Source organism: Gavialis gangeticus, unplaced genomic scaffold (assembly GCF_001723915.1).
Source record: "Gavialis gangeticus isolate Ggan-Ray unplaced genomic scaffold, GavGan_comp1, whole genome shotgun sequence".
Classification (NCBI taxonomy): Eukaryota; Metazoa; Chordata; order Crocodylia; family Gavialidae; genus Gavialis; species Gavialis gangeticus.
This window is the reverse complement of record NW_017729028.1, coordinates 22,614,085-22,627,922: the sequence shown is the minus strand read 5'-3', so window position 1 is coordinate 22,627,922 and position 13,838 is coordinate 22,614,085. Positions and strand designations below refer to the sequence as shown.

The 13,838-nt window shown below is 41.9% G+C and overlaps 1 protein-coding gene across 3 annotated transcripts in view; it reads left to right on the top strand.

Moving 5' to 3' along the window:
• LDAH (lipid droplet associated hydrolase) overlaps nucleotides 1-13,838 on the top strand; it is a 306,139-nt gene that overhangs the window by 218,467 nt on the left and 73,834 nt on the right. For all 3 annotated transcript variants that reach the window (XM_019520811.1, XM_019520809.1, XM_019520808.1), the window contains exon 5: nucleotides 12,500-12,740. In XM_019520811.1, coding sequence (XP_019376356.1) covers nucleotides 12,500-12,740 — 241 coding nt within the window. The remainder of the gene's footprint in view (nucleotides 1-12,499; nucleotides 12,741-13,838) is intronic.

The following is a 13,838-nucleotide window of genomic DNA, read 5'->3' as shown; positions in this document are numbered from 1 at the left end:
TTGCTTGCAGTCCAGAATGGCACCGGGCGGGGGGTGCCCCTGGACCTGTGCGGGGCAGGGCGGGTGGGCAGGCTGGGGCTGGAGCTGGGGCTGTACCGGGGTCTTCTCAGCGGGTGCTAGGCTCAGTGCAGGGGCAGGGTGTGCAGCCACCCCAGATTTTGCTGTAGCCCCACTCCCAGCGCCACCATTTGCCCAGCTCAGCTCCGGCTCAATGCCTCCTCTCCACCCATGCGTGGGGAAGAGCCAGGGCTGTGCCAGGCGTGGAAGCAGGGCTATGGCAAAATATGGGGTGGCTGCAGCCCGCTCGGTAGCTCCCGCCCTGAGCCAAACCCCTGACACAGCCCCGGCTCCAGCCCACAACTGCAGCCCGCCCTGCCCTGCCCCATGCAGATCTGAGAGCACATTCCCCATTCCCCTGTGCTCTCCTGGGGTGCACGCAGTGGTGGGAGCTGCTCCCCCACCTCCTGAGGAGCCGCGGCTCCATCCCACACCCTGCTCCACCCCAACTGAGCAGTGCCTTCCCTGCCCCTGCCCCCTCCCTCACTGTAACAGGTGTTGATCTGCCTCCCCCCACCCCTTTCCTCCCCCCTCCCCTTCCACCACAACAGACTTACCAGCTGCATGCAACTGTATCAGAAATCGGATTGGTGTCACAAGATATAGGTCAAAGATGGAATTCTTGAAATGTAGCCTAATATGTCATATATCCAGTGTGAGATAAGAGGGAAGAATTGTCAATCATGATGTAGAAAACACAGTGTACGTGTGTGATTAAAATTTCTGTTCTGCATTTGGAAAAATGACAAGAAAATAATCCTGTTCCAGTGGTATCTAGGAAGGAGGTTAAACACTAACCATTAAATAATTTGAAATCAGCAGACATACCTTATACCCAAGAATATAAAAAAAAATTGCTAAGGACTTTTGAGTTGTGGGTTAGGAAATTTCCAAGATTGATCACTCTTCAGTGGAAGTGGGAGAGTGCCAGGAATGAAGCTAATGAGGCAATATTTAAAGAATAGGAAGGATGACCTGGGTAACTTTAAATCAGTTAATCTGATATTTATCCTAGGCCAAGTCATGAAAAGACTTGTTAGGGATGCAAGAATGGTGGCATAATTCAGCATGGTATTGTTAAGCTGTATTATGCTTTATAAGCATTATAAGCTTACAGCTTTGGGTGATAAAGCTTAAAGGTAAACAGACTTCTTTAAAATATATGATTTGTACTTATGATTCATATGACAAAGGAATATCCCTTGGACACATATGGAAATAGCATGCAGCATTGACATGACTGTTACTAAAATACTATGTCCAGTTCTGATCTACATGCCAGGATGTTGAGATAAGAGTCATGAAATGGAGGTAAATCTATCCAGGTGTCCTTCTGTGGTTATGCATGTCAATGAAGATGATTCCTGGTGCAGGAGATAACAAACTCATCCTAGGTGAACTAGACCTATTCCCTCTTATAAGGGACCTATATGTCACAACCTGAAAGAATGAAGCTGTGAGAATTTTTCAAAGCCTGGGAAACTTGCCTTTTATTATGTAATATGGTTAAGAAGCTCTATTTCCTGTATCCTATATCAGATTAAGGGGTTGTCCAGTCAAAGACCTACATGGGGAATCAAAACACAAAACAACACAAAAAGATCCAGTGATTGAAAGCTGAGACTTTTTTAAGAGTAATTAATCATTGGAATAACTTGCCTGGGGTTGCTATGCTATCTAGAGCAAGACTGAACATCTTTCTGGTAGATCACCTGTTGCTCAAATGCTGTTTTGGGATCGATGCAGGCAATAGTGAGTGATGTCTATGGTTCATGTTATGCAGGGAGACAGACTAAGTAATCATTGTGGTCCTGTCTCACCTCAGAAATCTGTACCTAGTTCAGTAGTTTAAATCTAATGACTAATGATCTTTACCATTTGCTTGCTTTTTAGTGACTGCCTTCTCTTCAGGTGTTTGGGGGAAACGGGTGGAGTATGGAATCGAGATAGATTACCCCTTCCCATTAGTTTACTTTGGGAAGCGATATGTTTCTGCTATAAAACATGGTTTCTCCTGAGTGTATTTGATGGGAGTATGAGTTGTATCAGTATCCCTAGTAGTGCTCCTATTGTCTGCTGCTTCCAATGAGTAATGCTATTGAGCAAGTTGTACTGTGGCCACTGTTCGTTAGCTTCCCAAGACATTGCAACCAAGAGAGAGAAGGGAAGTATTCACTTGCAACCTCCTTTGGTCTTCAGAGTCTTGTGCCTGATATTGGAAAAGACCAAAGAGGCCCTACAAAAAAAGCAGACAAGGTGGCTTCTTTCTTCCTGATGATGTTGAAGGTAAGAAAAGTGATTGTGGTGCTTCTCAAGGGAAGGTGGATGCAGACAGGTCCACAGGTTTCTGAGGTGTCTCCAAAATTTTAGACACACACAAGCCTTCACAAAGCAAGGGCTGAGGCTCAGCCATATATTGGACCTTGATTCCAAGGTTGGATGCAAATGATTCCCACAGCTCTGGATGGGGTCTCTTGACCTTGCTAAATCTATTCAGCCAAGAATTATAGGTTTGCATCTGTGTCAAGTGTGTACTAAGGCTGGCACAAGTCCAGGAGCATGACTAGGCCTAATGCCATATAGCTCACATTCCAGAAATTGTCAAGCAGGGTTAAAACCAAAGGTTACTTGGTAGGTAGGATTTTGATCTGTTTGTACACCAAGCACCCTCCATGCTCAGCCGGGTCTGGTTTACTTTTGCACTATAATACTGTATCTTAGGCACAGTTGCACTTATGTACATTTAAAAGTAAACAGTATCCTGAACTTATAAATACACTATCATCTTTGAACCCTTCCTTTGATGCTGCTGTGCCACTTCGCTTTATACCTTTATACGCTGCCCATATACAGGTACCAGGTTGGTTTGACTTTTTAATAATTGCATCCAGCTTACCTTAGCCAGGAGAGAAATGCTAGGATGCTAGGAGATAATTCTATTTTGGAGAACATTTGCATGTCTCCCATTGGAGCCACTTACTGGTATTGTCCAGGGCCTATAAAAATGTGAAGCTATCTTTATTTTCAGCTATCTTGATCCTTGCAATGAAGTATAAAGAGTGCTACCCTGAGTATTTCTATAGCCATCCTGCCAGTAAGCCTTATGGTCTGCAGTGTTGGCAGGTTCAGTTCCCAGGTTCTGAAAACTGAGGTAATAGTAACATTGCATAAATGGCACCACCAAGCATTGCCATCATATGGATAAAGACACATGCAGAAGTTAACATTTACCAGAGAGCAATAAATTTTTCATCGTGTTAGAAAAGAGATAAGTATGTAATTTACAGTCTTAACACTTGGTTCTTAACAAGAAGTTCCCTGGGAATTGCATGGGATGGCTAACTGTGACTCAGTTATGAAACAGTTTCCGCCTTCTATATTGCCAGTGTTGTACCAGTGATTTCCATGGAAAATTTGTGCCATGTGCCTCTTTATCACTTATTTTATACCATTACTCAGTAATGTGGGTTACATAGTGTACAACGAGAGATGTGGGGTGGGGGAAGGATAGTGAAAATGAGAAGGCCCTGGTGCCAAGACAGCAACTGGACTATTAGTAAATTCAGTATGTAGAAAATTAAAGTTGTGTGTCTTAATTGAGACCTCTTCTTGCTGTGTACAAAATCTGAAGAAGGGTTTACACCTGGTAATAGAAAGATCTTCTTGAATTAAGAAACCACAAGCAATCCATTTCTCTTCCCTTATAGAGTTATGATTAATTACACACATTTGCTTTTTCCCTTTCAAAATGCTTGGTGATTTTTGTACAGTAGCAATTCCAGTCATTCATAGATGTGGTCTGATGGTTAGAGCAGGAAATTGGGAGCTAGGATTTCTGTGTTTTGTTCTTGATTATTGCACGTACATCTGGGGGAGTCGCATGGCCTTCCCTGTATTTCAGTTTATCCATCTGTAAAATATGTAAATAACTTATCTGTAATGTGGCTTAACTAATTCATGTCATTGCATGAGGCTTCATTTTGATAAAGTACTTCAAAATCCTCAATGGAAAGATTCTGTTTATGTGCAAAATTTTAATATTTATATCCTGTTACATGTATAATACTTAGCATGGAGCCAAAGCATTTGTCTAGGGACATAGAACATCCAGAGGAAAAAAAGAGATGTACACGTTTAATAAATGATTACGGACTGCTTGGAGTGAAATATTGTTTTAAATATTTGTATCTTTATTCATAAACTTTCTGGCACCTTTTTCTCTTCTGATGCTGTAACCTTTCACAACATATGCTGGTTATATGCATCTCATGAAAATAAATGGCTGGCTAATGTACCAAAATATGTAATGTACAGTTCAAAGAAAAAATTATTTGGAGAGTTTAAAAAAAACAAGCAAACAGAAAATTAGAGCATCTTATTACTGACTGCTCCTATGTGTAGATCTGAAAGGAGGCTGCAGAGTATTTTTAAAATACTGGGAGCAACCTGAAGTGGGGAGTCAAGAAAGTCTTGCTTTGATGAGAGGAAAAAATAAATGTTGTCTGTTTTTGTCATGTGCATTTACTTGGATACCTTCTCAGCACAGCTGTGTTAATAAAGCAGGGTATATTTCCATGACCTTAATGATTTTGCCTGCAGGTTCTTGCATGCTGAGTAAAAGAAATGTTGATTAATGTGGCACCCTGTGTCAAACGTAGGCTGTAGATTACAATTAAATGCATCGTTATGTTATCTTTGAAAAATGTAATAGGCTTCACCAGACAGATAATAGCCTCTCCTCTGCTAAGGCAATAGATGGATAATCAACTAATGCATGGGATGAACCAAAATATATCAAAATAAGTGTTACTTTTGACAGAAAAACAACTGTTGCTTCTCATAGATTTGTGGAGTCAGTGACCTATTCAAAATACTCACGAAATATCTTCTCTGAGTTTCCTTCCAGTCCTGCAGTTCCAAGTTATGTCTTACTTGTGCATGCTGATGTTTCTGATATAGATCAAGGATGTGTGGCTGCACAGATCTGCATGTGAGTTTTAGAGTTGTACTTGGATGAAGCTTTGCTTAACACGGGTCACTGTAATGGATCAGTTATAAAAATTAATGGATTGTTTCCTGGTTCTGCCAGCTGATTTGATCTCTGAAGTTCATTGTGAACTGTCGTTACATAACTGGTATGGAATCTGAGTCCTACATTCTTTTGGTTGGTGGTGATTATATTAAACATTTGTACACCCCAGATAATTTAAAACAGATTATTCAGCAAGAGCAAACAAGCTCCAGAACATTTCCCCCTTAGAAGTGGAAGTGAACTTCAACCACCGTTTATTCTGTCATTAGCAAAGAGTGAGCCAGCAGGTCATTCCCGAGCTGGCTTTGGTTTCTGATAACAGAGGGAGCATGGACTAAAACACCACTGCTTTTACACTTCGGTCCAGAAATCCAAACCCTTCTGTAACATATCACAAACAGGGAGAGCTCGTCTTCTTACAGCCTAAGTACATGATTGATGAAACCTGGTTGGCTTAGAAAAAAAAAAATTGCAAGGGGCAACCCAGATCTTTTCTAAAGAAAATGGATCATAGTCCTCTCTGTTACTCCAACCCTTGCACAATATCATCCAGTAGTAAAAGCAAGTTACAAGGAGTTAGGACTTCTGACTTATAGTTGGCACCTAGGTAAACAGCCAGATTTCGAATGTGCTGAGCCCCATTAGCTTCCACAGGAGTTAGGAGAGTGTAACGGGGGGGACTGCTCGGGGCCAATTTGCCTTTGGCCCACCCACCTGTTTCTGGGCCAACCACCCGCCTTCTCACCTGCCATGCTTTGTTGTTATCTAATTAATGACCTTAATTACGCCTAATGGGAGGCTGCCCATTTCTTGCCCCGATGCTAGGGGGTGCCATCCACGGCTCCATTCCTCCCCTATACTGCACCCCAGGCCTCACAGGTGGCATCCACAGATGTTACTCTCACTGGCCCCACACTGGGCCCCAGAATCCTCCAGTTCAGACCCCAACTGGATCCCTCCACTCAGGCTGCCTAGCTCCCTGAAACTATTTTCCCCTCTCAGGCATGGTTCCCCATCCCCCCCCGGGACCTTCAGCCACATAGGCCCTGGCCTCACCTCCAAAGCCAATCAGGACCCCAGGCTTTCATCTCTGGGCATCCCTTGTATTGGGCCCCTGGCCCTTTTGACCATTCTGGTCCTGACCCCAGTGCTGACCAGTCAAGGGTACTCTACATCAGGCCTCTGAGCCTCTAGCCCCACTCTCTCTCCTGAGCCCACTATCTGGCCCCTACTAGGGGGTAACCCACCTGGTTGTGGGGGCTGGGGTTATTAAGGCACCCCAACCCACCTTTCACCAGGATGGTAACTGGCCTGGCACTTCCTGAGGGCTCCTGTACCACTGAGAGCCCCAGCAGGCCACCCACTCCTAGCAGGGTGTAGTTTTAGGTATGCCCAAGACAAGGAGCCTCCTAGCCATCCCCTATAGCTCCTCCTTTACCTCCAAGAATGATACATGAAGCCTTGCAGCAAGGAAATGTTACTGCCTGGCCCGCTAGCAGGGAACTGATCTTTTTATATAGGCAGCCAGGGATCTAAAATGGCTGCCACAATCAAGCACCTGCTGGTTGCTTGGCTTAGCCCTTAAAGTAGCAGGCACAAACAGTGCCCTGCCACAGAGAGATAAGCACCTCTGAAAATCATCTTTGCCTAATTGACCTACAAGCACTCCAGTTTAAGAACACTGCCCTTAGCTTCTCTGTACTTCAGTTTACCTATAAAACAAGTAGTGATATCTACACAATCTCAAATAGCAGGTAATGAAAGGTTTAATAGTGTTCTGAGCTCTTCAAATGAAGGTGCTAATGCAGAGTATTATTGAGATTGTCTTGCTCTTGTCTGTCTCTGTAATTCAAGAAACTCTAGAAACATCATAGACTGTGTAAGTCTGCTGCACGCCCATACACATGTGAGGCTAACCCATCTGGTGTAGCTGTGGCAATCACTAATAGGTTGTTCTTATTTTAGAGCTGCCTGGAGGATGATGGTTCCATTTTGTGGCAGCTTTTGAGGTTTTGAAATTTGTTTTCATTCTGCATTGGAACCGAATCAAAACATATTGGATGTTTGTGCAAAAACAAAATGGTGTTGAATTATCTGTTTTCCAATCAAAACCTAAGCGTCAGTGGGTGCTGGCTGCTATATACCCTGCTGCTTAGGGAGCTGACCTAGTTTATGTGAAATGCAGGCTCAGGCTCCAACTTACTGTTTCAGAGTGGTCTAGGATCACTCCTAGATTACAGGATGTACAGGGACTTGACTCTGGGGCCCTTGGCAGATGTTACACTTAAGACATGATTAACCTGTTAAACACTTATTAAATAGTAACCTAACCACACATGCAGGCAATTAATGGTACAACAAAATGGGTAACCAGCCAAAAAATTATTCCACAGTGTGTAATATTTTGTCGCTGGTTTCTTATCATGTCTTAAATTGAACATGCAGCCTGATTCCAGCTGTATTCCAGGCTTGGTTGACAACCCCTCATATTGGCAGGCTGACAGCCATGGGGTACAGCCCTACATGGGACTGCAGTATGCTGTTTTCAGGGTGCCAAATCAAAGGGAACACATCAGCTGCGCCAGAGTGCCAGTTTGAAGGGAGCCATGGAGCTCCCAGCAACCCAACAGGTTGTTTGCTTTGCTCCACAGCTCCTAGAGGCATGCAGCCTGGTCACGGAGAAACTGGTACTGGAGAGAGGTTCCCTGGTCCTAGGGTCCCCTTGTGCTCATACATTTAAAAACTGTATGAGCAGTCTAGCTGCACACGCAATTTTCTGACATCCATGGCACATAGACACCCTGGGACTGGGGAACTGGTCTTGGATCCTAGGGCCCCAGTATACTGAGACCTTAAACAACTGTGTGTGTGTAGCTCAGCTGCAAACAAGGTTTTCTGACATCGTAGTGCATGAGGCTCTGCAACCAGTCCCAGTGTGATCCCAGGGCTGGGACCCTGGGATCAGAGGATTATGGGTCCCAACCACAGGAACGCACCAGAGTCTCCAACTGGCTCCCCCTGCACTGGGAAGTAGTAATGACACCATTGGAGTCTGATCCCCAATCCCAGAATCGTGCATCCTGCCATGCAAGCCTGGCATGGCAAGAGGCACAGTTGTTGGCATTGGGGATCATACACACTGCACCATTAAATGAACATGTGCCAGGGGCCTGAGTATCCTAGTCCAGTGTCCTAACCACCAGAGCAGGTCAGTGAGGCCTTGTATTACTGCTAAAAACATATGGTTAACTTAAATGTGAAGCTATCCTGAGGTAAAAATACAGTGAAGACAGCACATTTCATTTTACATCAGCGTCAGTATGGCAAAATCAGCACCTTATTTCCCCTTGTGTTTGATCTCACCAGCTTTATCATGAGATTAAACTAAAATTTCTTATTCTTACTGTCTTTACCCTTGGATAGGTCACACACACTAATTACACAGCCAAAAACTAGCTATTTTAGCAGTGAAGACAGAGCAAGAGTCAGCCTGTTCTGTATCTGTTTATCTCAGTCTAGAAACCTTGATGAAAACTGTGCTTGAACTGGAATATATCTGTAAAACTTTTCAGCTTTGACAAGAAGATTCCAGCTAGCTCTTCTTGGTTTTGAAATTGGCCTCATCCCTACTAATCTTGAAAGCTGGTTGTGCTGCTCCCTGTTCCAGATAGATTGGGAATCTTGAAAGAGAGCCAAAATATATGAATAGGGAGTCGCGTTCTGCATATACCTAGGTGGCAAGCAGGATTTCTTTTAAGTAATGTAGACCAGCAGTCAAGAATAAGAAAAGCAATTGAGACTGAATGATCACATGAAGCAAATCATAGCATGTGAATTAGTGGATTTGTCTTGCTTAACCAAAAATCTGAAATTAATTTTGCTGGTTTGTCAGGCTTTCTTAAAGTGGAGATGTTAATGTTCTCTGCCCTAATGATTCACTATTGTCTTTAAATATGTATTCTCTCTTTCCTGTCTTCCAAAAAATGTTCCACATATCTGAGAGCAATGATTGTAGGTCTTTGACAGATAATGGATTGCTCGCATTGGACATCAGATTCCACAAGCAGTGGGGGCAACTGGAAGCCTTCCTACACTACCTTTTTTATGTCCTTTTCTTTTGGAGGAACACAGGCTGAATTGCAATCAGAATCTGTACCTTGGACTTGGCTCCTGATGCCTTTGAGAATGGTAGTTGTTGCAATTAGGGGGGTGTCTACACGAGATGCTACTACACAGTCATTACTGCACATTTATTTAGTACTTGTATAATCAAGTACTAAATAAAATGTGCAGTCAGTGGAGTTACTGCATAGTAGCACCGGTGAGCACCTTTTAAGTGATGCTACTGTGCAGTAGCCTAATACTACTGTGCAGTAGCATCTCAGCACAGTTTTTGCCACACAGTGCTACTGCACAGTAGTATCTGGCTACTGAGCAGTCGCACACACCACTCAACTAAGACCTAGATTAGGATCATTTTATATTTACTCAGCAAGAGTTGACAGAAAGCAAAAAATGTGCAGGTGTTAAGCAGGTTTATATTGGGCACCAGGAGGTGAAAGGATCTGCATTCTGTTACCAGCCCTTTGAGTCAGCCAAGTCTTCAAGCACTAACTGTTGAACTCAGTAATTGTTGGCGAACACACATAACAAGCTGGTTGACAAACAAACCAGTGAGAAAATGTGTTTGACATATAAGATAACTAACCTGAAATGCAAGTACAAGCATCATCTATACCATTTTAAAGGTGTGTACACAGAGGCAGAGAAACACATAATTTGACCAGAGAAAGAGAGAGACACCGGTACAGTCTAAAATACAATAAAGCATCCTGAATATTTGTCCCTGCTCTGACCCCTGGACTTACTATGATTGTTTTGGTAGATTGTGCCTATTTTCAGTCTTTTTGCTGATTGGTACCATAAGAAATCTATTTACCAAATAAAACATAAGAATGATTTCCTTACTTTGTGGTACTAATGGCATTATTAACAATGATAACACTTTGCATCTTCAAACTCCCTGGCTATCATTAATGAGTTACCAGTAGTTCTGCAAGCTTAAGCCATTATTTTAATAGCATGTAATATAAATATATTTGGTATCAACAAAAGATAATGTAAAGCGATGATTCTGTATATATTATGAGATATGTTGTTGGCCTGATACAGGCAAGTATTAATAGATTGTATTAAATATTTACAGCCTGGAAGTATAGAATTAAAAGATAAGTATATATTCCAATAAATTTTTTGCATAAGTGGGATGCTGCTTTTATGAAAATTTTGTGGAGCTAAAATATTAAACTTTATGTGGGTATTTATATTTTTTGCCTGTTTTAACAGCAGTGGTATTGCAGATACTTACACATGAATTTAATCTTTAAACAGTTATGGCAAATGCATGCTTTAAAACCCAAGCTGTGGATGCTAGCAGAAAGTAAGGACCTTTTTTAAAGTGGTTGAAATGTATATGCTTTGAAGGTATCCTTGTATTGTGTGCCAAAAAGGAGAAACCTTTAGTTCCTTCTTATATCTACCATATATAAATTTACAATAATAAGATTATTTCTAAGAAATAGTGTCAGGATTGGCATATTCAAGGGACTAAGAGTCATGATAATTACTTCCTAGGTTTTTTCCTTCACTTGTCTCTAAGCTTTAGTAGCTTCTCCCAGTGGTTGGTACAGTGGTTGAAACAGCTAATTATGTATCCATAAACTGTAATGTCAAAGGATTAATGTGGCCCTGGGACCATGGGTCAAATCTGCTTTAGATCACAAGAGCTTGAGCTCAGCTCCTAGTTGAAATATCACAAAGCTACCTTGTAATTTAATCCACGCCTTGCATTCTTATACCTCAGCTGTTGGCTGTCTTGAATAAAAGAGACCTATGATTGATTTCCCTGAGAGGTTTTTTAATTGTTTTTTTATTTGGTTTGGTTTGGTTTGGTTTTGGTTTGTTTCTTTTTTTTAAATTTGCAAATAAGGTAGTGTGAGCTGGAAAGTTTAGGGAATCTAAAAAGGTTCCTGCCTTCAACATGAATAACCCTTTTAAAGTCCTATCTTGAAGTTGTTATAGAAAATGTATTATGGCACAGGGTTGGCGTTCTACACGTTCCTTTTATGTCTTACATTAAAATGCCCTGATCTTGCAAAGTGTTCTTCATGGCCTGGGCTGGGTTTCCATTCCCTGAATTCAGTGGGGCTACACCCAGGCAGTGGGATCTACCTTTTGCAGATCAAAGCCTACTAGAAACTCTTTCATGTTAAATACTAGATTTTTTTACTAACTCCTATGATAAATGGAACAGTTGAAAGGCATCTGGGTGGTCTTGTAACTGGGCAGAAGTAATGGCTTTCCTCATCTACATTTACTCTGAGTATTGTATGACATTTAGCAAGGCCCCCAGTGGTCTCATTATAACATCCATATCCTTTGCTTATTGTGTCATCTTGATACTTCTGTTAACCATAGTAGTTGTATAGCTTTTCAGGTGTTTCCTATATGAATGCATACAGTATTCCACATTTCTGAAAAAAATGGCAGGAATTCTCTGAAACTATTGATACAATTTCACAATGGGCTGAAATTAAAAAATAGAATCTTTTTATAATTAAATGTTTCCAGCTAAGGAAACAGCTAGGGTACAGGGGGTGTTAAGTCTATGATCAGAGCATATTCTATCCTTTATGAGTTCAAATCACTGTGAAGCTTCAAAATACACATAGTACAAAATTATAGCCTGTACTATGGAACATTGTACTCATCTCAGTAATGAAGAAGTAGGCTGTAGCCTACAAAGCTTATAGCTTTCTCAACAAGTTAATCTTTGAGGTGCTACCCTGCCTTGCCTTCTGCCAGACTTCAAACTAATACAGCTAACTACCTCTCCTCACAGTAAATATGTTAGTTATGTTTATAGCTCTACCATATAAAGATCTACCTTAATATGGCCAAACTATCAGACTGAAAAAGAAATTATGTGGTGATTATGATTTTCAGTTAATTTTCTCCTGTATGGAATCGGTGGTCTAATCAGATCATTAAAATAAAAAAACTTTGCACTGAAACAAAAATGACAATTTCTGTGCAGTGCCCTCTTGTGGTATCACCATCTTTATGTAACAAATGACTGTAGCATCACTCACTTCTTTCTAAATTGCACCTGGAGCCCAACCTGGTACACTGATGAATAGCTCTAATTCCCACTGAAATCAGTCTGAATAGAAGTCTCTTCTCACCTTTCAGAATCAGGCCATTGAGCATCTCCTACAACATAAGGGTGCATTGAGTTACTAATATATCCAACTTCACTTTAGAAAGGGACCCCTGAAAAGTTTGTCTTTTCCTAAATTTGATATTGTGCTGGAGGACTTCCCTGACCTTCTTCTTCTTGTGGCCCAACAGGTTCTTCGCTCTGTACTGCTGTTTCCAACAATAGAGCGCATGGCTCAGTCCCCTAAAGGCAAGTTCATGACACCTCTGCTGTGCAAGCTGCGGTACATTCTGTACATGCCGGTCTACCTGCTATCGTTTCTGCCAGAAAGAGCCAAAACTTCCTTAGTGCGGTTTGCATTGCGAGGGCTTAAGTGTCCTGATGAAGCTTCAATAGCTACCTCCATAAATCTCTTCAGCGTGGACTGCACTGGTGAGCAAATTTTTTCTCTTGCTTTCTTCTTTTTAACTATCTCTATTTTCCATCACACTGCTTTGACAAATGGGTGAATTAGAAATTGCAGAGCGTGAGAGTCATTAAAAACGAGCTTCGTCCTAAAACATGAACAAATATCCAAGAATTTTTTAAATGCAGGCTGGATTTGTCTGTGTCCCAAAGTCTTTTTCTCATCTCAAGTTAAAATTTTTACAAAAGATGCAGGGGAATTTGAAATAGGTCATAAACCAGTACTTTGAATAGGTCCATGACATGATCCACGATACTTGGAATTTTAGGGACACTCAGAATCAGGGAATTCTGAACTTGGTTGTATGCCTCCAAAACAAATGTTTTTTAAAAGAAGAAAGTTTGGAAATGTATATTTCTGCAAAACACATCTGAAAAGTAAACCATTACCTTCACTATTAACAACACATGCCCTGGTTCAAATAAATGCATTTTATTCAGATTTAATAGTGCAAATGGACTAATTAATTTCACACTTGTTTATACTTAATTTTCTTTCTGGCTGTATTTAATTTAACATTCATATGGGAGTGTTATTAAACCTAGAAAAGTGCCCTCCTCTTGCAAGCATGCATGAGTAACTTTATGCGTATATGGAATTCTGTTCTCCGGAGCAAGGCAGAAAAATGATATTCTTCAAATTCTTCAAATGCCTTGTTGGACTTGGTGTTGGCCACGGGCGACAACCTGGTGAGGGGGCTGCGGGTGCTTGACCCCCTGGGCGACAGTGACCACTGCCTGCTAGAATTCACCATTCAGCGCAAGGTGGCAAAGGCAAGCAGTCAGGTGGTAGCCCTAGATTTTAGGAGGGTGAACTTCAACGAGCTAAGGAGGATAGTTGGAGAAGCGCTGAAGTCTCAGAGGGGAGGGGAGCCGGGTGTCCAAAGGGAGTGGTCGCTCCTTAAGGAGACGATCCTCCAAGCCCAGAGGAAGGTAGTCCCCAGGAGGGTCAAAGGGGGCAGGAGAGCATATAAGCCTCCATGGCTCACTAAAAACATCCGGGAATGTCTCCTTGCCAAAAAGGAGGCTTACTCCCAATGGAAAGGAGGGGTCATCACTAAGGAG